The 24682-nt window shown below is 49.6% G+C and overlaps 1 protein-coding gene across 2 annotated transcripts in view; it reads right to left on the reverse strand.

Moving 5' to 3' along the window:
• Nucleotides 1-1523: 1523 nt before the first annotated feature.
• The window catches only part of Dock9 (dedicator of cytokinesis 9), a 276731-nt gene continuing 253572 nt past the window's right edge, over nt 1524-24682 (reverse strand). For both annotated transcript variants that reach the window (XM_051160989.1, XM_051160987.1), the window contains exons 47-54: nt 19047-19169; nt 18100-18213; nt 16582-16728; nt 13582-13792; nt 8714-8904; nt 5392-5492; nt 4531-4669; nt 1524-2180 (exon numbers count right to left, since the gene is read on the reverse strand). In XM_051160989.1, the coding sequence (XP_051016946.1) occupies nt 2058-2180; nt 4531-4669; nt 5392-5492; nt 8714-8904; nt 13582-13792; nt 16582-16728; nt 18100-18213; nt 19047-19169 (1149 nt within the window). In that variant the 3' untranslated portion in view covers nt 1524-2057. The remainder of the gene's footprint in view (nt 2181-4530; nt 4670-5391; nt 5493-8713; nt 8905-13581; nt 13793-16581; nt 16729-18099; nt 18214-19046; nt 19170-24682) is intronic.

A 24682-nucleotide genomic window follows, 5' to 3' on the forward strand; every position in this document is an offset into this window, starting at 1 on the left:
TTTCTGAAGCTCTGAGCCCAGAAGACACCCTGGGGCAGAGGTTACTGGACCCTCAGTGTCTCTTTTCCCAGACTTCACCTCTGCACTGATGCTTCAGACCCAATGGTTATTGGCACTTAAGAGTCTCCACATCTGAGCTATCTTTCCTTAAACGGATCATGGGAAAGACAGTCTCTGACCCTTCAAGTAAAAAGCCTACTCTTCTAGGCCCTGTAGAAAGCCCGTTCTCCTCATGGCAAGCAGGCAGTGAACTGAGTCATGCTCTGGGGCCCCTGGGCAGACCAGAAGGCAGGACCCACCAGCGCGCCTGCGATGTGGCCCATCCTTATGACTCCGGTCAGTGCTTCTGACAATGTGGCCACAGGGTGGGGTGTGCCCTGAGTCTAAGGGAGGGACAATAACCACTGTTTCCCAGAGTGCTCAACTCAAAGTCAAGGAAAAGAGAGAGTCAGAGGCCCTGACACAGCTGAAAAGAGGTGAGCCAGACTGAAGTGTCTCCTGTTACTCAGCAGCCATTGGTGCAGTGCAGGGCCACACAGCCATCCAAGTATTCTGGAAGCATAAACTCTAGCTTTACCTTGTGAAATCTGTATCTAGAAACTTCCAGAAAAGCGGGGAACTAGAGTTAGGCTTTCCACACGCTCAACCACAGACTCAAGGGCTGCCAACACTCCATCCCTCTTACTGTATGCATCCACACTTTTTTGGGTTTCTTTCTTTCTTTCTTTCTTTTTCTTTTCTTTCGGTTTTCTGAGACATGGTTTCTCTGTGTAGCCTTGGCTGTCCTGGACTCGCTTTGTAGACCAGGCTGGGCTTGAACTCACAGAGGTCTGCCTGCCTCTGTCTCCCGAGTGCTGTGATTAAAGACATGTGCAGTTACCACCTGGCTCTTCCACACTTTTTAAAAAAAAATGAATTTTAGAGAAAATTATGTACTGTCATTTTACTGCTAAGTACCCTGTCCTTTTTTTTAGGATTGTCAAACAACAAATATCCAGTGCTTATTACCAGAAAGCCAGCAATGTTATTTTTAATACATTTTTTAATGTATTAAAATGTACAAGATGTTTAATTACAGCAGGGCAGTGATTCCAGTTAAATTAAAAACTTTTATTTTCCCAAATATAAAATTACTAAATTAAAGTCTTAAAAGAAAATATAACTTGGTGAAAACCTTAAATCATCCCCCACTCAGGGTTCTCCTATCACACAGTCCACCATTTTGGCAAAAGGATGACTTTTTTTTTAAAACAGTTTATAAACCTAATATAGCAAAGACTGTTTACATCTTCATATTGCACCTCTTATGTACAAGAATAAAACAGCACATACTGAGGGCAGCACAGATGGGCCATGAATAAACTCAGCATGGACGTTGATGTATTAAAAACAGAAATGTAGCAGGTAGTGGCGGCTGTGCACTGTGTGCGCACTGGGCTTTCGAGGTCAGCACAGCTGTGCGTGCCAGTGCAGGCCTCTGGCTCTGCGCTGCCTGGCTAGGCTCAGGCGCACATGTAGGCTCTTCCGCTCTCATGTTTCCAACACAAGGCATGAAGGTAAAGGCTCTACGCCGCCTCATCCACTAGTACAAAAATTACCACAGTCAATTCCTTTCCGTCATCAAAAACTAGACACAAAAATAGTTCTTGTACTCAACCTGAATGTGCCACAAGGGGAAAAAATATTTTTTCAAGATTTTTCCAGCTTAGTCCCCAGCCTTAGTTTCAGTACGGCTGTATCTGCTACGAATGTCCCAGAATATCTTTCCTTTAGGTAATTTACTTTAATACTGTAAGAAGAATAAAGTTGAATTGTGGCTCAAGATCCACATACACCCGTTAAGACACGAGGAAAACTAAGTATTGCCAGTGAGATTAAAAAAAAATATGTGCACCTTCCCCCGACTCCTATAAACTCTGCTACTAAGTATCCCAGCCCGGGCCCCTCTCTCCCCCATGGCTTCTTCCTGTGCGCGGCCACACCAGTGTCAGCTCTCCAAGTCGTCCTGAGTTTGCCATGACAAAGCATGTCCCCACATGTGGTTCAGGAGGTAAAGATCACACGACTGACGACGAGCTGGTGAACCCCTGAACCACTGTGCTGGTCGGCGTCCCGCTGATGGCGTTGAAGATGTGCAGGGAATTTGGGAGGACGCTCGTCTTCTCCTCCAGCGGACAAATCTTGAAGCACAGAAAGACAACATTACTGTAGTGCAGTGCTCCAGGCAGCCAGCCACTCAGGACTTCTGAAAGCACACACAGGTCACCATCCGGCCTCTGCACAGTGGTGCACACAGCCAGGCTGGGGCTTGGCAGTATGCGTGGATAGGCCAGCCTATCTAATAAACAGCCACCTTCCCATCAGGACTGCAAGGAGAGCATCAAAAAGAACCCGCCTTGTCTCCTTCACAACGTAATGAACAGGAGCCTTCTAGACTCCTCAGATCTTGAAGCCCACCTCTCAGGTCCACCGAGACATGAACTGTTATTATTTCTGTCTCCTGGAAAAACCTTTGGAGTGAATTTGGATCGTCTGCATCCCTCTCGTGCCTCCTCTCAGGTCTTAGAGACTTAAGTGCCTCTTCATGGCAATAAGACCGGGAAGGGGTCTGGTGTGGGGTGGATGGAGACTCAGAACAGATTCATGCAGCTCTGGGGACACCAAAGCCACTGTGCAAAGGTCACACTTCTGTCTGCAATGGGCTCACAGGCGCTGACAGTGGAAGGTTTAGGGGCAACAGGCAAACCAATGTAGTCACTATCTGCTCAGTCTAGGAGCTTGACAGACTCAGCTTACAACTCTCTGCTCTTCCATCTTTCTTGGTCCTGACCACTGGTACCCATGAATGAGAGATCCATCCTACAGGTGTCTGGAGGTTCCAAGGAAAAGAGGTTTTTTCCAACAGTTTGTTCCCATAAGCCTCCTCTCCTTTGTGTTTAATTACTCACACAATTAATGCTTTAATTGTTTTAAATTTTCTCCTTTTTTTTTTTTTTTTTTTTTTTTTTTGAGACTGGGTTTCTCTGTGTAGCCTTGGCTGTCCTGGACTCACTCTGTAGACCAGGCTGGCCTCGAACTCACAGTGATCCGCCTGCCTCTGCCTCCAGAGTGCTGGGATTAAAGGCATGTGCTACTATAGCCCAACTATTTTTTTCTACTTTCAAAAATGTTCAGAAGAGAGTTGCTCTCCACTACACATGCACAAATCCACAGTTGCTCAAATTCAGTCAGAACCTTGTGCAATCCAGGTTAGGGGAGACAGTTTATCAGAAAAATAAAATTAAAAAATGGCATTACCATCCCATCTGAGCACGTGCAGCAGGTAGGAGGGGAGAAAAAAAAAAAGCAAGAAGGTTAAAGCTCAAATAGTCAAGTCACTTCTGCCCAGTCCTAACCAATGCACTTAGCGCACAACCCCTCCGCCCAGGGCTCAGACACCGCTCAGGAGGAGGGTCTGCTGAGGGGTATGGATCTTAACAACATGGCTGCCTAAACAAGACCCAGACACGACAACACCAACTGACATGCTAATGTGGACGGGGACTCTCACAAGCCATCCTTAGATGAAGAGCGAAAGGCAACGGCTGCTGAGAGAGAGACTCTGTCATCTCCGGGGACCAGTTCCTCGCCAGTTACCTGATCCAAGTGGCCTGCTCTAAACACACATGCAAGCAACATGGTGCTGCACTTACTCAGCAGGGTGTATTTATATGCATGTAACAATGAACCTGTGAATGTGAGAAAGTGTGTGTGTGAGAGAGGGGGAGGAGGGGGAAGGAAGGTGGGGGGGGAGAGAGAGAGAGAGAGAGAGAGAGAGAGAGAGAGAGTTGAGAAGGTAGGTTTAACTGTAGTATTATTCACATATGAGATTCTCAAGAAATAAAAGGAAATGTCCAGCTGTCATGTGATAAAGTAGGCTGACCAAAATCCCAGCCTCCGCTCTGCAAGAGCCCAGACAACAGCGCAGGTGACAGCCAGGGTGTGAGATCCAGGAGCACACACCAATGCGTGTGCCGCTCTGGGACGACTGCTTGACACCTGCTAGATGTGTCCTCTGATGTCTGCTGGGACCACATGGAGCAGTCACAGAGGAAGGACGCCCTTGAAGAGAATTCATGGAGGACAGGTCCATGTGTCAGGTCTCCTGGGGGCCATGTGTTCAACTGGAACAATTCTACTCTTTTTGCTTAAGTGACAAAAGACTTCTAATGCAACAGGTAACAAAACCAGGCTGATGAGCTCCGCTCTGTCAGAGAAGGTTGTAGGCGCAGCACGTGTGTTTCTCTGCCTTGCATGGGGGAGGCCAGGGCGAACCTTAGGAAACAGAAAGACGCTGCTCGCCCTAACTGCTTCAGTGGGAAGCTGTGGCTTGTCTTTCTGAATAATCCGGGTTAGCATAGCAGCGTACGGTGCGTCACTCTCTTCTTCAGAAACTGTAATTCTGGCCAATGAGAAGGCTTAACTTACTAGGAGTATTTCAGAGCCCAGCACATCCTCTCCCCACAAGCCGCCAACGCCAGCGTGGCCTACCTGCTCACGCATGATGTCAGACAGCTCCTTGGTCATCTCCCTGTAGTTGGCCTTCATCTCCTCCTGGTACTCCAGCTGGTCTACCTTGATCAGACGTTCATTTACCGCGAGAGCTTGACCGCAAGCTTCCACAAACTGCCTGAGTGAGGCGAGAGGAGAGGGAGGCAACTAGACGGGACCCTGGGCCAGCTGGAAGCATCGCTATCTCGAACGGTGCCATGCTATGGCTCCATTCCAAATTCCATACACCCTCAACACCCTTTGCTATTTGTGGTTGCCAATGTGGTGCTACTGGTGGGTGACGGGGCTTTGGAGGTTTTGGGGACCTAGTGGGAAGTCTTTGGGGGGTTGTGGGGCTCAAGACCCTTCCTTATTCTTTGTGACTTTACTGTATACTCCTCATCACGGCCCCCAGACTCGACTAGACTCAACTCACCCTTCTTTATAAGCCGACCACCTCAGCTATTTTGTTATAGCATTGGAGAGCTGACTGCCACAGAGAGATGGATAACCTTCCTATTTTTGTAGAAAGGGTTTCTCTGTGTCACCCTGGCTGTCCTGGACTCAGGACAGTCCAGGCTGGCCTCAAACTCACAGCAATCTGCCTTCAGAATGCTGGGACTAAAGGCCTGTGCTACCATGCCCAGCTATGAATAACATTTTTTCTTTTCTTTTGGTTTTTCAAGACAGAGTTTCTCTGTGTAGCCCTGGCTGTCCTGGACTCTCTTTGTAGACCAGGCTGTCTTCGAACTCACAGTGATCCGCCTGCCTCTGCCTCCCGAGTGCTGGGATTAAAGGTGTGTGCCACCACCGCCCAGCTATGAATAACTTTCTTAAAGAGAAACTTTCAGTGTGCTTTACCTGAAAACTTCCTTCAGCAGCTTCACCTTATTGTCAGGGTATCTTTTTGTGTTGGTGTCGTCAAGGAAGGCTCGGGCATACGCTAGTGGACCAGCATTGACCTGGGGAAAGAGCAAGGGTTGGTACTATGTTAAGAGAAAAACGGCCACTATTACTGTGTCAATTGTCACACACTCTAAATGCTTTGAGCGGGTCAGTCATGATCCTGTCACGTGCACAAAGGCCAAGAAAGAAGTCATGGGCTGAGTCACATCCTTACATGCTGCTCCATCCATCACAGAGGCCACCCTCAGGGTCTCATGACGGCTCACTGTATCTGAGAAGGAGCCAGGGTAGGGGACGTATGCACGCAACACACCAGAGCCCAGGTGGGTTCTAGACACTAGAGTTTGTGCTGCGCTGTACTGAACTAACAAGTCAGCCTGGTGAGTCTGGTGAGAAATGAAATCACATGGCAGTGTTTCCATGTGTGCATGTACGAGTGTAGGTGTGCACCAGGTCAGCACCAGCTGCTTCCTCTTCTGCTCCACATCACCTTTTTTTGGGGAGACAGAGTTTCTCGCTGACTGCGCTAGATCTGGATAGTGAACTAGGGCCGTCTTGAGGCCACCTCCCCGGTGCTGGGATTCTAGGTATGGGTGCCGCTGATCTGAACTCAGTTTGTACAGCAAGCAGTTTACTGACTGAGCCACATCCCAGCTTCTATAGCCACGAGACAGAGCCAAAGCATTGTCCATGCTCGGGACTACACAGGTGCCACAGGCCAAACCTCTTGCTGACTTGAGCTGAGTTGTGCTGGAGATCAAAGACTGGCCACACTCAGCAACCTCAAAGGTCACCATGGAAGGTTCAGCCTCTCTGAGCCTGCCCCTTACTGGCCTTCTGAAAGAGGCTCCTAATGTGTGCGCCCAGGTCGAGTTACTCAGTGACATTTTTAGCTACAGCCAATGTGGCCTCTGGGCCTGTTGTACAATTATGCTGTTGCTGGAATGCTGAGATTCCTTTTCTAATCTACTTTGGCATTTAAGGTTGCAGGGTGTGAGGAAGGTGACTAGGGATATCTAGAAATACTTTTGTGGTCAATGCTGTTTGATTCTTTACGTGTGCATCTGATGAGGCAGAGACAACCTGACTCTCTGGTGCTGAGCCTGCTGCACAGGAGAACATCTGTGCGGCCTTCGCAGCCGCACTACACTTGGATGAGAAAACAGTGAGCTCGAGGGATGCACGGAGGAGCAGACGCTTGCTTGAATTCCTTATGTGCACATAAAGCTGGTCACTCCAGGGAGCTGATTTAAAACTTGATTGTTAGTAGTTAACTAGGTGAAATGACTTTAAGAAAAAGAACATTTAAGCATATAGCTTGATAACACTTTACAAACAACATATGCATTAACTAGTATCTAGATCAAAGATGAGTTTTCAATGGTGGGCAGTACAGAATAGAAAAAAGTAAAAAAACATTTATTCTCTCTTTTTTCGAGACAGGGTTTCCTCTGTGTAGCTCTGGCTGTCCTCAAACTCACAGAGATCCGCCTGCCTATGCTGCCTCAAGTGCTGGGATTAAAGGTGTGTGCCACCATGCCCAGAAAAAAAATGATTGAGAGAGGGTCTCAATAGTCCAAAGTAGCTTCAAATGTCTATGTAACTGAGGATCAGGCAAACCTCTAAGGCCCTCATCTCTGATTTCATTTTGAGACAGGGTCTCACTGTGTAGTACAGGCTGGCATCAAACTTACAGCAACACTCCTGCCACCAGTTCTGGGATTGCAGAGGCATGTACCACCAAATCCTGCTGGAAAACAAAGGATCTTTACCCCTCCTTAAGTGCCAAATACCACACAAAACCAGTTCCAGCTGGATTGCAGATCTGAGTGTGAATAATGAACAAAGGAGGAAAACATAGGGTGGACCCAGACTTCTGGGTATAAGCCCAGGCTGGCCTAGGTATGGAGCCCAGGCTGGCCTAGGTATGGAGCCCAGGCTGGCCTAGGTATAAGCCCAGGCTGGCCTAGGTATGGAGCCCAGGCTGGCCTAGGTATGGAGCCCAGGCTGGCCTAGGTATGGAGCCCAGGCTGGCCTAGGTATGGAGCCCAGGCTGGCCTAGGTATGGAGCCCAGGCTGGCCTAGGTATGGAGCTCAGGCTGGCCTAGGTATGGAGCCCAGGCTGGCCTAGGTATGGAGCCCAGGCTGGCCTAGGTATGGAGCCCAGGCTGGCCTAGGTATGGAGCCCAGGCTGGCCTAGGTATGGAGCCCAGGCTGGCCTAGGTATGGAGCCCAGGCTAGCCTAGAGCTTGCTATGTAGCTCAGGTTATTCTCAACTGGCTAACTTGCCTCAGCCTGTCTTGAGCGCTAGGTTCCAGGTGTCACCACACATGCTATGTGTTTCTCTAAAAGGGCAATCAATCAACCAACCAATCAATCAACCAATCAATCAACCAATCAACCAATCAATCAATCAATCAACCAATCAATCAATCAACCAATCAATCAACCAATCAATCAATCAATCAACCAATCAATCAACCAATCAATCAATCAACCAATCAATCAATCAATCAACCAATCAATCAACCAATCAACCAATCAATCAATCAACCAATCAATCAACCAATCAATCAATCAACCAATCACCCAATCAACCAATCAAATAGGCTACAGTAGCTTCCCAACAATGTTGCTGCCCAAAGTAAAGGCTGAAAAATGACACAGCAACTGCCAACAGGAATGGGGAAATCTTACAAGGCCCCACCCTGGATAAAGAGCCACAGGCACGGAGAGTGGGAGAAGCCATCTTTTCAGCCCTAAACACACTACACCACTCAGCAGGCCATACATGCGTGTGCGTAATAATGTGAAAACCAGGGGTCATGACCTTGAGGAGGAGGGAAGGGCATGGGAGGAGTTGGGGGGGGATGGTGCAAGGACTGTATTCCTCTGAAATCCTCAAAAATCAAGATTTAAAACACCTCAAGGGACTTTTTCAGACCCAGTGGTTTCTGGGAACTCTTACTGCTGCCATCTCTCTTAGGTGTTAAGAGCATCTTGCCAACTGGGAACCCAGGACTCCCCAAATCACTGTAAAGTCAGAGAGCCATGAAGAGGGTGTCGTCTCTAGCAGGCAGCTCAGTGAAGCCGACACACAGGGGGCAGGATTGGGGGTAGTTAAACCTACTGCTCCCTCTGACGATGGAAGACAACACACTGGGGAATCCAGAACTGCCCGGTGAGCGAGGCAGGTACGATAGGGCTTGCTGGTGTGACGGGACTGCAGCCTACAAGCTGAAGGGGGCCCCTGTACCCGAGCGGCTCTCCAGCTCACCTGCACGCTCACACTGCCCTGGAGCTTGAGCTGCAGCTTGATCATGTCCACGTCGGCAGAGGAACACAGCTGGCGGAGCTCGGCCACCTTCTTGCTCATCTCGTCAATGGCCACCTCGATGGGGTTGAGGTCAGTGTGGTGCTGGTACATCACGGGGATCCGCTTCTTCACGTAGGGGAAGCAGTGGATCGCTGCAGAGGAACGGGGCCCAGAGTTATGGCACAGTCCGAACGGGCCTTTCCTACTGCTGAGGGAAATGTTTACCATGCCTGTTTTTACAGCTAGGAACTCAGAACTTGATGGCGTCATATGCTAACACTCGTTGGAACTGGGACACCGTTTCCCTTTTTAATACTGAATGCCTAAGATTTTATTTATTCCTAGTTTTATATGTATGAATGGTTTTCCTTCCTGTGTATCTGTGAGCTGTGTGTGTTGCCCATGGAGGCCAGAAGAGGGCGTCAGATCCTCCGGAACTGGAGTTACAGATGCTGGGAGCCACCATGTGGGCACTGGGAGCCAGACCCAGGTCCTCTGCAGGAGCAGCCAGCGTTCTTAACCACTGAGCCAGCTCTCCAGCCCTTTCATGAAGTGACAGGTCATATCATAAGGTAAACCGAGTTGGTTACTTGCTATCCTGTGAATATGCAAAGTGTATCTTTGGAGAAAAAAAAAAAGCTTTCTTACTCCTTGTTTCTTTTATCTGTAAGTACCCTAGCCCTCCTTGGAAGTTGTGAGATTCAAACGAATAGTACAAGATGGCTTCTAAAACTCACACACACAAAAAGACTAAACAGTTTTGAGCAGATTGAGTCCAAAAAACAGTGCCATAGGAGATTTTGGAGAAGATTCCCTTTCCTCTGAAGAACAATGTTGAATCACATGACAAACCTTTCTAAACCTAGGATATCAATGAAAAACTACAACAAGACAATACATCTCTAAGCAAAGCATTTCATGAACCAGAAACTTCCAAATGATGAGAACTACTGTGTCAGTGGTAAAGGTGTTTCAAAACGTCCCCTGGTAAGAAATAGAAAAATATTTACAGTTTCTCACACGTTCTCTGCTAAAAGATAAAACTTTTTATTTTTAACAAGATACCTGACCATATCAACACCAAGCAGCTTAACAATGAACAATTTAAAAAGAGAAAAAAAGCAGGGGCCTGGAGAGATGGCTCAGTGGTTAAGAGCACTTGTACTCAGCACCCACATGGCAGCTCACAACCACCTCTAATTCCAGTTCCAGGAGGTCTGATGCTCTCTGCTGACCTCCTGAGAACCAGGCAGGAACATGGTGCACATATATGCATGCAAGCAATGCATTCATGCACATAAAATTAAAAAAGAATATTTTTTCGTCTGTAAATGCTAGTAATTCAAGTGTTTAGCATTTCTATCTTGTTGCAGGACCACCTATAATATTATTTGCTACTAGAAATGCACACATAACTTGAAAAGTTTGTTCTTTAATTGTGTGTTGGAGAAGGTGCACGCACCATGGTGCCGTGCCTCTTGTATAGGAGTTGGTTTTTTCCTGCCACCTTGTGGGATCCAGGGCTCAAACTCAGGTCGTCACCCCTACACACGCAATGATGCTTCTACTCACTGAACCATCTCCCAGGCCCTTATTTTATTCTTGTTTTTGTGGGACAGGCTCTCAGTTCAGAGCCGTGGCTGTAGACCAGGCTGGCCTTGAACTCACAGAGATCCGCCTGCTCTGTGTGCTGGGACTAAAGGTGAGCACCACCACACCTGGCCCCTTATTTTATTTTTTAACAAGCAAAAGATGAGAGAAGCTTTGCTTGAATTCCTTAGTAAACGGCTAGGCAGTGTGCTCAGGAGAGGCTTCTCCCCAGCGGGAACCAGGGCCAGCTCCCGCCCTGACGGGCCACCAGTGACTGGACAAAGCTGGCAAAGGAGGTGCCCTCACTGGTCGCATCCTATTTTCAGATTGATTTTAGTGAGTCTGAGGATCCTGTCTAGAATTTCTTTCGTGACCTTGAGGATGCCACAGCTTTTGAGTGGCAACAGTGGGGCTGATGAAGCCTCTTTGCACAAAGCCAACTCCCCCTTTAAATAAGAGTCCTGTGCTGCGCAGCCATGCCTGCATTTGACTGCTGTCCACATAAAGGAACTCCACTCTTAGCTGTGAGGAGAGTGCATCCCGGCCCGTGAGTGTCCCAGCACCTGTGACATGGCGAGGCAGTGCAGTTGCTTCAGAGAAAGAGCCACCCGCAGGTGTGAGGTGCCCACCTGCTCCTGCTCAGGGTTAAGTCCCGCCCAGGCCTCGTAGGCGGGAACTAGACTCCAAGGGGCCACAGTCAGGTACTGTGGTGTCATGCAGAGAAAACTCCAGGCCTGTGCCCAGGTCCCAGCGCTGTGGTATTCCTGCTGGCTTTACCCGTCTCCTCTCCCTCACACCCTGGCTCCAGCTCTTTTATCCCTAGAGTGCCCAGACATCCTGGCCACCCCTCATCTCCTGCAAGGCTTGACTCAAATGTCACATTCTCAATGAGTCCTACTCGACGGACCCCGTTAAGCTATACCCCTCCACCTCAGGCCCACGCGGGCAATCTCTTTGGCGTCTGTCAGCACGCTCTAACTGCCCCCCCCCCCCCCACAAATGACTGCCCGCTGTCTTCCCTGGCTGAGGTGTGAGCAACACAAGGCCACAGACCTCATTTTGGGGGACCGGCCTCAGAGCAGCGTGCATTACTGCTGACGATTGCACAGGGGAGCACAGTGGCCCCAAGAGGTGGACAGTCAGGTGGTACTGGAACAGGCCACTACATAGTAATTACACACGGCCCAGCGCCCTGGTGTGTGGCCCTTCGGGAAGGCGGAGCCTGCATGTGTCAGCTGGGCGGTAGGCTGGGCGGACAGAGGCTGCCCAGCTGAGTGAGTGGGAGAGAGCTGTAGGACTTAGTAACAGTAACTGGGAAGAGAGGACTGGCAGGTCCGGAAACATCCACCCAGGGAGCCTAGGGCGGGAGCAACTGTGGCGTTTTCTCAGATCCTTCCTTCCAGCAGCCACCCGGTGGGGACTGTGTGCAGAGGGCAGGAAGTCCAGAGCTCCGGGAAGACTTGCAAGGCCAAAGGTCAGGCTTGCAGCGATACAGCGGGAGGACCCAGGAGCCCAATACCTAGATGGAAGACTGGTCCAAAGTCTCCAAAAGTGCTACGTGTGTTTCTTTAAAGGTTGCCCTGGAGCTTATGGGCATCTGGTGGCTTTTATACAAAACAGACGGTTCCCCAACTGCGTGCTTCATCTAGCTAGCTGCCATTCCCACAGTTCACGCAGCTCAGGGCACATCCTGCACCTCTTTCTGGTGCGCTTTGTCACGCCGCTGTAATCCCTCATGCTCATCACTGACCCTGAAGGTAAAGAGTTCAACAGCGGGTGGGATCTGGCCGCCCCAAGCACACTCCTTCCTCCTGTCTGCACTCACAGGATTATTTAACACAATGAGAAGAAGGCACAGAGAGGTTTGGCAATCTCCCCAAGGCCACCCAGCGAGGCAGGGACCCAGGTCTGTGGGAGGCCCAGGCCAGGCACTTGTGCGCTCAGCCCTTAAGGTGTGGCGAGTGGCTGTTCTCAGAACTGACAGGGCAGTGTCTGTCGTGCCTCTTTTTGAAGCCAGTTACTCTTTGTTCTGTTTTGGTGATAGAGCACTCAGCTCACGTTGTTTATCTAATCTAGAAGGTTCTGTAACGAACGTGAACCATAACCCGGAAGAGTATGTGCCCGGGAAGAACACTCTGTTATGAATCAAGATTCACGATAAAGTGCCCAGCGCAGCAGTGAGCTGGGTTTCTCCTACAGCAGCAGTTCTCAGCTCCCAGTGGGCGCCCAGAATCTCCAGAGGGCAGTGGGTGCCACCCCTGGTTTCTGATTCAGCAGATTTGGGGGGTGGGGTGGGAGAGCCTGGGAATCTGCAGATCAAATTCCCAAGAGCAGCTGACCTTTGTGGCTCCAGAGCTGCAGCTGCTGATCTAAGAGATCAAAAGTGACGTTGCTATCGCTCTGCAGACAGCAGCGAAACTGCTCATCACAAGAATGTTTTCTTGGTTGGTAAGAACGTGGCACCCAGGTGTGCACTGGGGAAGCCACACATTTGCTGAGAGAGAGTGAGCTAACACTCATGAGGGCAACGTGGTCAACACATTACACATTTTCCTAAAAGGAAGAGTGGGGGACATTTTATACATGTAAGCTTCTGTGTGTCTTAAAACCTTTATCTCATTTCTTTCACAGAACTTACTTTAAAAAATCTGTAGGATGCCAAAGATTATTTTTAATTTTATTTTTTGAGTGTGTGTGTGTGTCAATAGGTGAGTACTTACAAGGGCACATCTGTGCCTGACGAGGTCACACCCTGTGGAAAGGCAGTCAAGGCAGGAATTTATTTGTTTTTACATGTATGGGTCTTTTGTCTGCCTGTGTGTCTGTGCACCCTGTGCATATTGGTGCCGGAGAAGCCAGAAGAGGGTGTCAAGTCCCCTCAGTCCCCTGACACTGGAGTTATAGATGTTTGTAAGTCACCATGTAGGTGCTGGGAATTGAGCCTGGGCCTTGTAGAAGAACAGAAGGTGCCTTTGGCCACTGGGCCGTCTCCTGATGCCTTTGGTTTATTTCTTTAACAGCCAGACATCTGCCGGTTGTGGTGGTGCACACGCCTTTACTCTCCCAGCACTTGGGAGGCAGAGGCAGGCGGATCTCTGTGAGTTCGAGGCCAGCCTGGTCTACAAAGCGAGTCCAGGACAGACAAGACCACACAGAGAAACCCTGTCTCGAAAAACAAAAGAGCCAGACACCCCTGTTCCAGCAAGAGCTGTGGCCTGCTCAGGGAGAGGGAGGCTCACCCGTGAGGATGGTACGGCGTTTACACTGCTCCTCGACGCCGCCCTGCCTCTTGCCAGTCTGGGTGAAGGGCATCTCAAACATGAAGCGCCGGATGTTGTGACAGCGTTCAAACTCCGTTTTCCTCTCTTGTAACTCCTTTTCATCGAAGAACGGGGTCACGTGGGTCACCTGGATATACGCGGACTTGGAGTCCAGGTCCTTCGGGTTGACCTTGAATCCAACAAGAACAAGTCAGCTGCCATCTGTGCAAATCCTCCTAGTCTAAACTTTTAATCAGAAAACACCTTGAGAAAAAAATTTAGGAAGGTTAGAAAAAGTAGTAAAAGACCATGCACGCATCTTGCCAGGCTCAGCACTGCCGCCACAGGGCTGCAGTTGTTTTGAGAAGATTCACAGACTCATGTGTGTATATATGCACACACAAACACATGTACATACACACACACAAACACATGTACATACGCACACAGACACGTGGAGACAGTTTTTAAGTTGACTTTTCAGGTTAGCACTCAAGGCAACGGGTTTCACCACAGCACCTTCACCCATGTGTCAGTGCACCTTGCTTTCAGGCTGTTATAAACACACACATGTACACGTACACGCATGCTTGCACCACACACGCACATCTCACAGTAAACGGCACACCTACTTCTTCCTAAGAAATGAGAACATTTTCCTCTATAAACACACAATGCACTATGGCACTTACCAATAATTATATAATGATATAATTATCAGGCCATCTAATCCTCTCAAAAGTGTCACATGGACAGGCTTCGCATTTAAGTGTCTGTCTGTCCCTCGCTCCCTCTCTCCTTCTCCCCATCCACCTTGATCTCATGGGTCTCACATAGCCCAGTGTGGCTTTGAACCCTGATCCTCTAAGTGACGGGGCTATAGAGTCAGTCGCCGCCCAGGCTCACCTCTCCACTCTCGACTAACCTACAACTCCCCATTTATTTCCAGGACACTGAGCTCTTGAGGAAACCCTGGCAGTTTTCTTGCTCAGGGTCCACCCCCTCCCTGCCCTAGTCTGGATTTTTCCAGTTTAATTTGTATTTGTTTTTAAATCTCCTGATACATTCAGATAGGAAAAAGGATCAAATGTTAGGCCCAGAGTTATTATTACTTGGTTGTCAGATCAAATGAAACGCTGACAGCTGCAGACAAATTCATTTAGTTATGACTGTAGATTGGCCGAGTTTACAATTAAGCACTAAGCCTCCTTTCTAGTTAACCCAGCTTGTGGGATGTTTCTGCAACCAGACCGTGAGAGCTGGTGGTCCTCTGGTGTCTGACACACAACGGGAAATTAAACAGGCATGTTCCACAGGAGACAGAAATTGATTCACATTAGCGAGGCAAATCAATTTTTCACATTCTAATTGTATTTAACCTACAGCAATGAAATGGCCATGGAATTAATGGCTTCCAGAGTGCGTGGGGCAGGCAGAGACACTTTCACTGCTTTGCACACACTTAGAAAAAGACAGAGACGTCAGCAAGAAAGCACTTAGCGCAGAAGGCTAGAGGAAAAATCCTGAGAAATCTACCCCAACTGTACTGTTAATTCACTTAATCATTTGTGCCTGTTCGTGCGCGTGTGTGCATGCACACTGAGGCCAGAGAGCAGCCCTTAGGACTTGGCTCCCTCAGCCGCTCTGGAGGAGCTGGAGATTGAACTCTCCAGCCTGCGTGCAAGCTCCTTTACAAACCACCGAGCCTCTGCCTGGCCCAACAATCATAGGATGGCGTCTGAATCTATTAAAGACGACTTCCTCTCTACCACCGGAACCCAGGGAAGATGGGAGCAGGCGAGGGATTTTAGTGAGCTTTGGAGGCCAGCTTGTGGAGGTGTCTTGGTGAAGTGTGCTAACCCAGGGCTCCACAGATGAGGCACACAGACATCGGCACACCCCCGAGGAGCCCACAGAGGACTGGCACGGGACCCTAAGACTGTGATGAGAGAGGGACAGAGCAAGGAGCCCAAGTCTCTGTGAGCTGAGCTCTCCTCTGGGTCCTTCCCTACAACTGAGGACTGCCTCTACAGAGACTGACGTGGAAACATCCCAGGGGTCCACTGGTTCAGTCAAAGCAGGGCCGGCATCGAGTGAGGGAGGGGCTGTTCTGTCCTCCCCCCATCCAGAATCCAACCGACATCAGCGGCTCCCTGGGGCTTCCTTGCCTTTCCCATAATTCCCTGCTCATCTGCACAGGAGACTGGAGAAAGTGAAGGCTCTTGGGAAGTGGACGCTAGGATCTGGCTCAGGAATGGAAACGGTTATGGCCGTCTCCGTATAAAGAAGCAGGCCTCTCACTGCTGGAGAGGTGAAGCACACAGCTGATTGTTTTTTTTAAAGACAGGGAGAGTCTGGTCTGCAGGTCAGGCCTTGAACTAGTCATCTTCTTCTATTGCTCCCAACTGCAGCTGCGGGGAGTCCAGGCAGCTGTCACATCTGGCAGCAGAACCCGTCACCGCAGTCCCTTTACTTAAACCCGGGACATCTCTAACATGCAAAGAAGGAGGGACACTCAGCTCCCTGCCCTCATCTGAGCAGGGCGGGATACACAAATGCTTGGCACAACTAGGGAGATCTGGGCAGGGTCCTCATGAGAGCCGAGCCCTGGAGAAGGCCGGCCTCGCTCCTCAGCCGCTCTGGCTGGGAAGTGACCAACTTGGTGCAGTCAGGTCACAGATACCTGGTGTAGGGAAGGCGCTGTGAGGGACAGAACCTTGGAGCATCAGGGACAGAAGGCAGACAGGCAGACAGACAGACAGACAGCCCCTAGTAAGTCAATGGTGTGGTCAGAGGTCACTTCTGTTCCTGGGCTCTGTGCAGACAAGGCCTGCCTTGGCCTCCAGAGTCATGGGAACACAGGCATTTGTCCCCAGCCCAGCTACCTGACGCCATCCCCGCATCCGTGACTACATCCGCTATACAGCCAATCACACAGCATTTGCCAGCTGCTATGAAGCTCATCAGGCAGCAGAATACCTTGCCGGAATCCTGTATCATTTTGACGTTTTCCGAACCGAATTTATCTGAGTAAAGCTTAAGGAGCCTCTGAGAAATCTCTGACAGGGGCGTGAGCTTGGGTTCTTTGTAGATGTACTCCTTGCCATCTTCATCTTCGAAGAACCCCTGTGAGGAAAAGCACAGTCAGAGGTGGCCCGAGTGTGCCCGAGGCAGGCCACAACGGCAGAAAAACAAACAACAGGTGTCCAAACGTGAAGGGCGCTCCAACGTCCAGCCAGGGCCCAAAGACAAGGAAAACACAAAAGTGCAAACGTGTGCAAGGCATAAGGGGCCAGGTGAAATGAAGGGGCTCAGTGAAGGCTGATGATAGTCTAAGCCTGTTTCACATTCCCAAAGGCAGGGCACACGGGGGGATGGCCAGCACCGTGTGACACACAGGGACACACATCAAGTCTGGAACAGGTCGAGCAAAAAAGGACATAAAGTTTGAGTGAATTCGATTGTGCTTTAGTGCTGGAAAAACACTTAAGGTCAACAGCACGGAACTGGGAAATGCTTTCTCGAAAACCGGCCACCACTGGTGTAGCACCCACCGCGTGCACCCACAGGTTTAAAATTGTATGGGAAGTGAAAAAGGTTAAAAATTAAAATGTCCAGATTGGGGGTTAATATTTGAAATTAATGTTCAAAAAGTTTCTTATCTAAAATAAAAGGAGAGAGAAAATGGTATAAAAAACACAATATATGTAAAAAAAAAAAAGAGGCTAAAATGAAACAAACAAACAAACAAACAAACAAACAAACAAAAACCCACATCAAACTGGGAGTTTAGAGGCGGTCATTTTACTAACGTTACTTGCTTTAGAAGTATTTACTGTAATTACCTCCACATCTGTTTCACTGTCTGTAAACTGGTATTGCTATAAGGTTATAAAAGACAATAACAGAATAAATTGAAGGTTATAAAGTGCTCATAGAAAAACAACACACCCTAAGTCAATGGATGATAGTCTATTCCATTTAATACTGTTAGTGCCTGAGGTTACAGCGGAAGTTTAAATAGCCCCCCTCCAACAGGGCTGCCCGAGTACCGCACCGGTCTCTACTGCGCAGACTGAGACACACAGGTGCAAAGGAGGTCTTAACTGTGGTTTAAAACATGCAATATTGATGTGTAAGGAAACTGATGATTTCTGTAAATGGAATAAAATGTTAATTTTCTTTTTGGAGTTTGAAATGGCTAGACAGTATACACACAAGACTTGAAAAGGAAACTTGCAAACCACACTAGAAGAACAAAGGATGATGCTAAGAATGCCTTATGGAGGACGGACTTACCGCTGCCTTAGGTAGTAAAGGAAGGACAGGAAGGAAGGGAAAAAAAGGTAGAGTTTACCACGGAGGAAGGTAAGAGCCATAGTGCACATGACAAATTCATCACATTAGCATTTACGGAATGGAAAACTCCCAAGATAACACTTTACCAGGAGGAAGGTAAAAGGACGGGACTGCACACAGAACGGCAGGAAGGCTTACCTGTCCAAAGAAGGCCACCCGGAAGTAGGTCCCCAGAAGCCTGCGGCCAGAGTGCATGACCTCCGTCACTTTGCTGTAGGCCCGGTGTAGCGTGTCATACAGATGGGCTAGTCTCTGGAAAGCGGAGCAGAGCACACGTCTTCATTTGCAAGTAGCAGAATAAAGCTTAACACAACAAATGTGATGATGCAGCTACAAACACATTAACTTTAAATAAAAAAAAAATCGCTGCGTGTTTGTGTGTGAGAGGGGGCGGGAGGTGTGAATGTGTGTGCACATGCGTGTGCGAGCCAGACGACAGGCTCAGGTGGTGTTCCTCAGGCCGTGTCCAGCTTTTGTTTTTAAAGATGGGGTCTCTCGTTGGCTCATAACTTGCCGAGGAGGGTGGGTGGCCGGTGTGCCCTTGGAATTCACTGCTGTCCCTCCAGGTGTGGGAATATAGGCACGTGCAACCACACCCAGCTTTTTATGTGGGTTCTGGGCATTGAGGCTGCGTCCTCGGCTTTCAAGGCACGCCCCATCTCCTCAGGACCAGGAATATACACTGCCTGTATATGTCACATGACCATTTCTGGACTGCAGCCTTTTCTATCTAAAAGGCATGCCCGAGCACCCACTGCAGAGCCCACGTCCAGCCTGACGTGAGGTGGTAGAGAAAACCCTCTGGTTGTTTCACCCGCCGCCTGGCTTGCTGGGGCAACGGCTGACTCCTGAACCCTGGAAGATGGCAGGGCCGCCGTTTCCCCACGCAGACGCAGGGAAGGGCTTTGGGGAGAAGAGCGCTGGAAATCTCAGAACTCAGGGGAAACTCTTAAAGCCCAGTGTTGGACCCTCGCAGTTTGAGACACGGGGTGCCTGCCTAGGTGGGGCCTGGGCATCCCTGGAGCGGTGCGCGCCGGCTCTGCAGGAGGTCTGCGCGGCAGACAGGACTACAGACAGCGGCATACCTCGAAGTCCCTCCGCTTCTCGTAGATGGGGATGATAAGCTTGTAGATGTCGGCGATCAGCTCGTAGCGCTCCGCCTTCCAGAGCCCGTCTGCACACTGCTCCAGCAGCTCCAGCAGCTCCTCCTGCTCGGAGAACACGGGAGAACATGGGCAGCCCGCCACTGCATTCCTCACAGTGGACTTCGTAGGATGCAACTTTAAAGGACTAGTCCTTCGTTGCAACAACACACTACGCCAGTTTCCTTAGGGGGCTGCTTTCTCCCTGAAATCATGTTTGCATACAAAACTGAAAAGGTCTAAAGGGCCAAGATGGCCCAGCAGTTAAAAGTGCTCATTACTCATGCAAAGGACCTGGGTCTGGCTCTCAGCACCTGCACAGGCCAGTTCACAACTGTCTGTACCTGAGGCTCCAGGGATTCCAACACCCTCTTCTGGCTTCTGTGGGCACTGCATGCACGTGGTATATACACACACAGACAAAATACACACACAAAACTTTTAAAATAGCTATAGGAGCCTGACACTGGCAGGCTTCCACAAGCTCTCAGCTCTTGTCGTTCGTTCTTTTTCTTTCCTTTCTGATGAACACACACTGACAATGTTGAGGCACGGGTGTGACTTTAACTTCAACTAAACGCCTTGAAGTTGTCTAAGGACGGTGCATGGTGGCACCCACTTCTCCAACCCCCCTCCCCCACTTGGCAATGCCTCCTACAGAGTTTGCACAGCCCTCCGCCCTCTGTAGCTCTTGGAGTTGGGAAGCAACACTGTCTACAGCTTGTGTACAGTAACCATCAGGACCTTTTTCTTAGCCACAGCCACTGGTTTGTCACGGTGCCACGATGGGTCAGTTTCAGGCTCCCAGCCTGGAATGCTGGGATGGAAATGGTGAGCACAGGAGAGGCAGCATGGAGCCTCCTGGGGCTGGCATGCACCTCATGGCCAAGAACCTGCTTCTGCCCTATCCGATAGCTTGGACTCAAAAGGTAAACGTGTTTGTCTCTTCTCTAATTCTGGAACTGGAAGGCAACATCTATCTTTTTTTTCTTAAAACAAACAAAACCCTTTTTTATCGATCCTTTGTGAATTTCACATCATGCACCCCAATTCCACTCATCTCTCTGTCCCTTCATATCTGCTCTCCACCCCTGTAGACTCCCCACTCGAAAGAAAATAAACAGTGTGCCCCATTGTACACCCGTTTGTCCACGCGTCTTTACTTGCAAATGTTCATTGCAATGAGCCATAGGTCTGGCTCCTGCTACACTGGCAGCACTGGATGCTCATGGGGTGCCTCTGCCCTGTGTCACGGAGATGCTGCAGCTTTGAATGTGTAGAGCTGGCCCCTCACATGCTCCAGCAGCTCAGAGGTGGGCTAGATGCTGGGGTGGGCCAACTCGGAGCCTGGATCTGGGCCTGGGCGGTCGGTCAGCCCGCCAGCTCTCCCACACCCACAACACCAGGCGAGCCCTCCAGCCCTGGCCCACCTAGCTCACCCAACGCTGTAGCCAGCAAGGGGCAGGCTTAGCTCTTCTACTCTCATGCTCTCTGGCGAGGCTCACCTGAGCCTTTGCCGCCTGGACCAGCTTCCTTGATCTCATGACCTCCAGGCCAGCTGGCCTGCTAGCCACAGGTGGCAAGCGGCAAGGGGGAAGGTTGTTGTTGTTGTTTTCTAATTGTTACTGTTTTGAGACAGTTTACATATCCCAGGCTGGACTCACCTGGATTTATACGGTGCAGGAGACTGAGCACAGGGCTGCGAACATGCCAGGAGGCGCTCTGCCAATGGAGACTAATTCTATGTACCCCCCACCCCCACCATTCTTATTACTTCTTCCAGAATCATACAATGTCCCCATCTTTACGCTAATGCTCATCACTGGTCCAATGCCCACAGTTTATAGAACCAATGAAAATATCATTTTCAGTCATTTTAACCAGGCTGTCAGATGATACTGCATAACCAGACCCATTTAACTCCTATGTCATATTTACGACACACCATAAAACTGTCATTTGTAGGCCTGAACTCTGCACGCCAATGCTCATAAAAATCTCAGGCCTTACTGTAATGCTCATTAAAGCCAGATGTCCACAGTAACCACCATAACAGATGCAAAGAACCTAGAGAACTTTCCAGAGCCACCCCATCTCCTTTGTGTTTATGTAATAAAGACGCCTGTTGTGCTTTTATTTCTAGACTTTTCTAACGGACAGTCTAGCACACTAAACATGCCAAATATTTTTTCATGTTCCCCTGCTTATGAAAGGCTAAAAGAGAAAGCGTAAGAATAAAGCTTGTATAATTTCAGAGTGACAGTCACACTCACATTGTTGTAAAATAAACAGAGCACTGTGATACCTGTAAACCCTGTATGTTAACGCAGTTAAACAAGCTTCTCGCATTTCCATCATTACTTTCTATTACTTTCGCTTAATAAAACCTTATTTCTGCCAGGGTACATGCTATTTCACCGCGTCTGACATATATAGTAACCACGTGGTTCTTAGAAGCAGGGTTATAGTTTTCTCGGTGGTGCTAGCAATACTGGGTGCTAGCTGCTAAGTCTCCTCTGTGTGTGAGAGTGGTGCAGAGATTCCTCAAGGCCTTCTATTTCTCACGGATCTTAGGTCAGGCTCACCACCTTGGGTATCTCCCAAGCACTGTTGCCATGGAGTCACAGAGGAGGGAAGGGGTCCAAGGAAACGCAGTGCCCCAGGGGACAGCAAAGCTTAGCCAAGGCATTCTGATAATGTAATCGGTCATCAGCACGAGGCCTTGTTTCCAAACTATTCTACAGTGGCATCATTGGCCCCTTGTATTCTAACACCCAGGCTTACCACAGATGCCATTTGTTTGTGTGTGTGAAGAAGTACAGTTGGTTTTACTAGTTGCCATAGCCACACCATGAACAGACATATAATGATTGTTAGTTCACAAGCTGATCTGCCTGTTAGTGATTTGCTCTTCCTCTTGGTTGCTTAGCAACCTGACATCATCTGCTGCCTGCCACCAGGTGTGTACCAGATATAAAAGGACTAACCAGACTCCCCCTCCCCTCCCCCCCTCCCTCTCTTCTCCCCCTTTCCCCTCCCCCTTCTCTCTCTCCTTCCCCCTCCCCCAAGCCCTAACTGCTCTCTTATTCTCTCCCCACACCTCTACAATAAATCTCTCCCTGTCAGATCTGCTGCATCTACCTCTATTTATTTGTAGTGATAACAATGATGGCCTCCTAGTTATTGTGGATCAGCTAAGGAACACTAGATTACTTTAGTTCTGTGCCTTAGCAATTATAGTATAATAAAAATCAGAAGTAAATTATTTGTTTTTGTCAGGTCCAAAGGAAACCCCAATCCCTCCAAGTCCAGAGTGCAGTCTGCATATCCAGTGGTGAGCGCAGCGTGGGCTGCGGGACGGTTTCTGCCTCAGGAGCGTGTGAAGCTGAGCCTCTTCTACCAAGAGGAGCCCTTCCCTTATCTCTGGCAGAAGGGGCAGACATGGCTGCACATGGATGCTAACGTTACCTCCAGGCTCCTCAGAATCACAAGCACTGTTAAACTTTTCAAAGTCCGCAGGGCATCCCAGCCCTTCTCCCCTCCCCAGCTCCCCTCCCAGCAGATGCTCACTTGTTCTCTTTATAAGGCAGGCAGGCTTGCCCCCTGCGCTGCTGCCCTCAATATAGCTCTCTGGACCGTAGCGCCTGCTACCCCTTGCTCCCAACTCCCACCCACCCTCGTAACCTCAGTGCAGGTTACTAGGTACAAGTTATACTGATAATCTGTCACGTGTCGTTTTTAACCAGCTGAAAGCAGACTCTGGGGGTGAGGTGGGCTCCCCTGGCTCAGGCTCAAGCATGTCTACTTCCAGTGTCCCCCACAGCTGTCCCAGCATAGGCTGCTCCCTGAAACAAGGAGGAATGAGAAGAGCAAACAGCCAAGGGTGTTAAGACATTTGCTGCCTTGAGAGCGGCAGGAACTAACCCGTCTCCCACAGAAGCTGCTCTTGTTTTATCCCATGGAATAAGAATGCTGAGGTGGGAGAGGCCAGACTCTTTGTGGAGAGGATGCTCTCTCTGTCAGGCCTCAAAAGCTCTCACCCAGCAAGCCAGCACGGCCGTTCCAGTTGCTGATTTGATCTGACTTTTGCTGCCTCTCCCCACTCGGCTATTCCAAATGTTTTCGCTGGGTGAAGTGCCATGCTCTTTGTCCTTTCACTCTTGTTTTCCACAAAAATGCACTTGTTCAAATCCCAAAGCGCAGGTCAGTCTCTCTAAGGAGCACTAAGCCTGTGCCTCTAACGCCTGACCCTGGTCCCTTGCTCTCTCTCATTCCCAACGGCCATTAGGTGAGCGTCCTGTGACACCACACCCTTCGGCCTGATTATCCGCGGCCTGATTATCCGACCGAAGCCTCTGAAAAGGTAAGTTTTCCCTCGCTCTGAACGTCTCCTCTCAGGTACTTGTCGTGGAGACAATAAAAACTGACTAAGACAGACGGTTTTGTTAGGCTGGGTGTGGGGAGAGGGCCGTGAGGGGATTCACAAGCGTTCTCAGCCGCCAGCGCTGATGTACCGAGACGCAGAGCCAACTGACAAAGGAGTGACACGGAATTGCTCCGCGTAGGAGACAGAGCTCATGGGGACGGCAGTAAGGGCTCCGGAAAGACCTCACAGTGAGTCAGGAACTCAGAGGTGTCCATTCAAATATGAGGGGATGGGAAGACAGGCGACACAGCACAAGCCACGGTCATGTGGGAAGAAAAAAATTGAGAAAATGCCTCCACCAGGCAAGCCTGTGACGTGTTTTCTTCACTAATGACCCATGTGAGAGGACCCAGCCCATCGTAAGTGCTGCCACCCTGGGCAAGTGGTCCTGAGGTGTAAGAGAAGCCAGGCTGAGGAGGCCTCGCCTCCACGCACCTGCCCTGACTTCCCTCGGTGAAGGACTGCCACCTGGAAGAGCAGGAGGAACTAAAGCCTGCTCTCCCCACAGTGTTTTGGTCACAGTGTTTCATCCCAGCAGCAGGAGCCTCCATCAGGACACGTGGCATGCGAAGAACTGACACACGGTTTGATGGAGGGATGTGCACAAGTGCGTGGAGGGGAGGCTTGAACACACTGTAAAGGCATGCTCACCGTTTCCTGCATAACAGAGAAACTAGCCATTCAATAAAGATAAACTTTGTTTGATTGTTTTCGAGACAGGGTTTCTCTGTGTAGCCTTGGCTGTCCTGGACTCGCTTTGTAGAGCAGGCTGGCCTTGAACTCACAGTGATCCTCCTGCCTCTGCCTCCCAAGTGCTGGGATTAAAGGCGTGTGCCACCATGCCCAGCACTAATGAAGATAATTTCTAAAAAACGTATCTTTAAAAATTATTTACATGTGTCTGCTTGTCTGTCTCTGTATCACGAGCAAGTAGCGCCTGAGGACACTAAGCGAGGGCATCAAATCCCCTGGAACTGTAGGCAGTGGGAGCCAGCACGTGGGTGCTGGGAACAGAGCCTGAGTCCTCTGAAAGAGCAGCAAGCACTCTTAACTACGGAGCCACCTGCCCGGTCCCAAGTGTAGATAAGTGTGTAAGCCATGAAAACACAGACAGACATACGCTATCTAAGAAAGGAGACACAGAGGTGCCACA

The sequence above is a fragment of the Acomys russatus genome, chromosome 18 (assembly GCF_903995435.1).
Source record: "Acomys russatus chromosome 18, mAcoRus1.1, whole genome shotgun sequence".
NCBI lineage: Eukaryota > Metazoa > Chordata > Mammalia > Rodentia > Muridae > Acomys > Acomys russatus.